At 35.5% G+C, this 3441-nt stretch overlaps 1 protein-coding gene across 1 annotated transcript; it reads left to right on the forward strand.

The window, feature by feature from the left end:
• Window positions 1-224: 224 nt before the first annotated feature.
• LOC120122609 (nuclear transcription factor Y subunit B-8-like) lies at window positions 225-965 on the forward strand. The gene has a single exon (XM_039141737.1). The coding sequence runs from the start codon at window positions 300-302 to the stop codon at window positions 963-965; it is 666 nt and encodes a 221-aa protein (XP_038997668.1). The 5' UTR covers window positions 225-299.
• Window positions 966-3441: the final 2476 nt, after the last annotated feature.

Genomic DNA, 3441 nt, shown 5'->3' on the forward strand with positions numbered 1-3441 from the left:
CCCGAATTTTTTGGAAAAAAATATAAACTAAATCCTTCAAAAAATTTAAAAATCTTAATTTAAACCTCTAATTTTTTAAAAAATTTTAAGTTGATCCCTCCAAACTCTATCACCAAATTTCACCACTCATCCTAGACTAAAAATATATATATATATTTCTTTGTCTTCTATTAGCTTATAAATCCACAGTACCCTTAACTAGATTCTTCAACCAACTGGTTTCATTTCATAAACAATTACTTCACTCTGGATATTTCCCCCCATTTTTACCTTGAACACAGTTCCTATACCTAAACGCCATGACTGGCAAAAGAAACCGACCCAGCAGCCCCGTCGGCAGCCCCTCGTCCGGGAACATCTCCGACAGTTCTTCTAAAGAACAAGATCGCTTCCTCCCCATAGCTAACGTGAGTCGAATAATGAAGAAATCCCTCCCCACAAACGCCAAAATATCCAAAGAAGCCAAAGAAACGGTGCAAGAATGCGTTTCGGAGTTCATCAGCTTCATCACCGGTGAGGCTTCCGACAAGTGTCAGAGGGAGAAAAGGAAGACCATAAACGGCGACGATCTGTTGTGGGCAATGGTGACGCTGGGCTTCGAGAATTACGTCGGACCTCTCAAGGTTTATCTCAACAGGTATAGGGAAACCGAAGAGGAGAAGAATTCCATGGTCAGGCAAGAAGATAACCACCACCAGCAGTCTCCTACATCGTACGGGGCTAATGAATTCAACAACGTAAATGCGGGAGATCATTTCCAGGGCTACAACGGTGGATTCTTTTCGCTCGGGACGCAAGTTAATCGAAAGCAGAGTTACGGTGATCATGGTGGAAGAGGGATCGGATATGGAGAAAATTTGATGGCAGCTGCAGGTGGTTTCAATACGAGCAGTATCGGAGAAAATGACGATGGAAATGGTAATAGAACCATGGCAGCAGCTGATTTCCACAAGGATGACTGGTAGTGCTTTGAAAAATTCATAGATTTAAAAATATGTTCAAGTTAATTTATTTTTGTCTAATTTGATTAACTATCAAATGACTATATATGCACGTTTGTTAGAAAATCTCCTAATAAAGTTACTGATAAACTGCAGATTTAATAGCTCAGTTGTATATAATATATTCTTAGTTTTCATGCATAATGACGGATCTATTATTAGTTTAGGGTATACACATGTCTATCATAAAATTTAATTTTTATTATTATTTATCTATTTTATCGATTGTATCTATCTTAAAATTTTATTTATATTCATCCCAAATAAAACTTTTGTGTTATTAATATACATGTATCTACCATTAAAAATATTTATGAATTCCCTGCTACGTGTAGATTATAATCCTTCAAATTTTACATTTGATATTCATTTCTTACTTCTGAGTCCGACCTAACATAAACTTGACCAAGCCATCAAAGTTTTATATTACCCAACTTGGCAATTTATTGTTGTAATCACCATTTTTCAAACGTTATTATTATATTATTATTGTTATTATTTATTACAAACCCGGGCCCAACATACAAAACCAAACCCCAAAAAAAACCCTAAGGCCATAACACTACCCCTTTGTGGCTAACTTTAACCCTAATTTTAGGGTTAGCCACCATCTATCTTTGATAGCAGCAGTTGACGTTGCTGCCAAAGCTGATTCTCGCCGTCGACTGAGTTCGTCCCATGTCCAGCCGCGCCGGTCGTCGCCAGCGTCAAGCCTAGCTGAACCAAATCTCATTAGAAATCTCAACAAACCCCTGAAAAATCTAGGGCATTAAAAATGTAACCCACCATATGCAGAGGGAAACAATAAATGCCAGAGAAGCAAGTAGGGATTAGGAATTTTTTTATTTGTATCTCTGGAAAATCTTGGGTATAAAACCTAAAAATCAACATGTAAAAGGGGCTCTCTCCTTCTATTTTCGAAAATAAGGGAATCAAGCAAACAATAAAAAGAAAACATTTTCCAGAAAATTCCTGAATTCAAAAATTCTTTTTCTTTACTTTTCATCCTTCATTTGAAATCCAACAAACAAGATAACAACAAGAGGTATTCGAGTTTTTTTACAAACATTTTTACTTGCATTCCAAAATAAACAAAAAAGGGAGGTTAGATCGTGGTTACCAGGTTAGATCTAGCTTGTCGGGGAGGTTCTTGAGCCCTTTCCATTATAGAGAGCTCGCCATCGCTAGATCTTGTTCAGAGGGGAAAGTGAAGTGTGCAGGTCGGTTTAGAGGTTGTTTTGGTTTCTCCGGCTACCGCAATATGGTGTCAACAGTGGTTTTAGGCTTTGTATTAGGCGTAGTTGAGAGAAGCAAGAGAATAATTAATTATATTTTCATTTGAAATAATTAATTAGGTTATTTAGAGCCTCCACTTCAGCCTTAATTTTATCTTAGTCCTTAAATTTAGGGAATAATTCGATTTGGTTTTCGCATTAAGATGTCTGATGATTTAAATCAATTATTCGAATCAATAATTGATTAGAATAAATTAAGATTAATATAAGAGATTCCAATTTCATAATTTGATGCTTTAGGATAGAGGAAGCCTTAATTAATCGTGTAGTTTAACAAGGTTCAATAAATGGATTGTTAGATTGCATTCTGATTTTAAAACTAAGGCAATGCTGATTTACCAAGGAATTAATGATATAGTTCCCACAATCATGCTCTGGGGGTGATTACTGGTAATTACATAAGTAGATGGACCTCTTTTTCAAAACCCTTCATTTTTTACAATTTCGAGGAATTGTTCAATTATTTTGCACAATAATTGATCTCCCACATTCATGCTAGGGGGTGAACACTATTGGTTTAAATAAACAAACATCATTTCCATCTGCGCATCCATAGTGATTTATAAATTAAATAAAACTTCAAACTCAAAATTTCTAATTTTAAATATAGGGTAATCAACTAGATACCGATTTTTGGGCGTTGTAAGGGTGTTAATCCTTCCCCACGCGTAACTGACTCCCGAACCTATTTTTGGTTTTCATAAACCCTAAACTTGGTATTTTGATAAAAAAATGTTTTATTAAAATTACCCGGTTTTATGGTGTCCCGATCGCACCTTGAAATGATTGGTGGCGACTCCCAACATTTCAAAAAAAATATTTTCAAAGAAAAACCCCTAAGTCGTACATATTTTTCCCCACCCAGGCAAAAAATGGTGACACCAGCTTGGCGACTCCACTGGGCAAATTTTGTTTTCAAAAATAACTTGAGAGTTGAGCCACAAGTTAGTTACACTATATTTAGGATTATGGAAATTATGAGTTCGATCTTATTTAATTTACAGTTCATTATATTATTTCAAAAAAAAGGAAAAAAAAATTCTATTTGGTTAATGCTTACACTTTTGTGAATTTATTTAGGATTGTTGCATATCATAGCTCTAAACCTGAGCTCAATCTCGGTTAACCTAAGTAGGGGGAAACGT

This window comes from Hibiscus syriacus, unplaced genomic scaffold, assembly GCF_006381635.1.
Source record: "Hibiscus syriacus cultivar Baekdansim isolate YM2019G1 unplaced genomic scaffold, ASM638163v2 tig00110387_pilon, whole genome shotgun sequence".
Lineage (NCBI taxonomy): Eukaryota > Viridiplantae > Streptophyta > Magnoliopsida > Malvales > Malvaceae > Hibiscus > Hibiscus syriacus.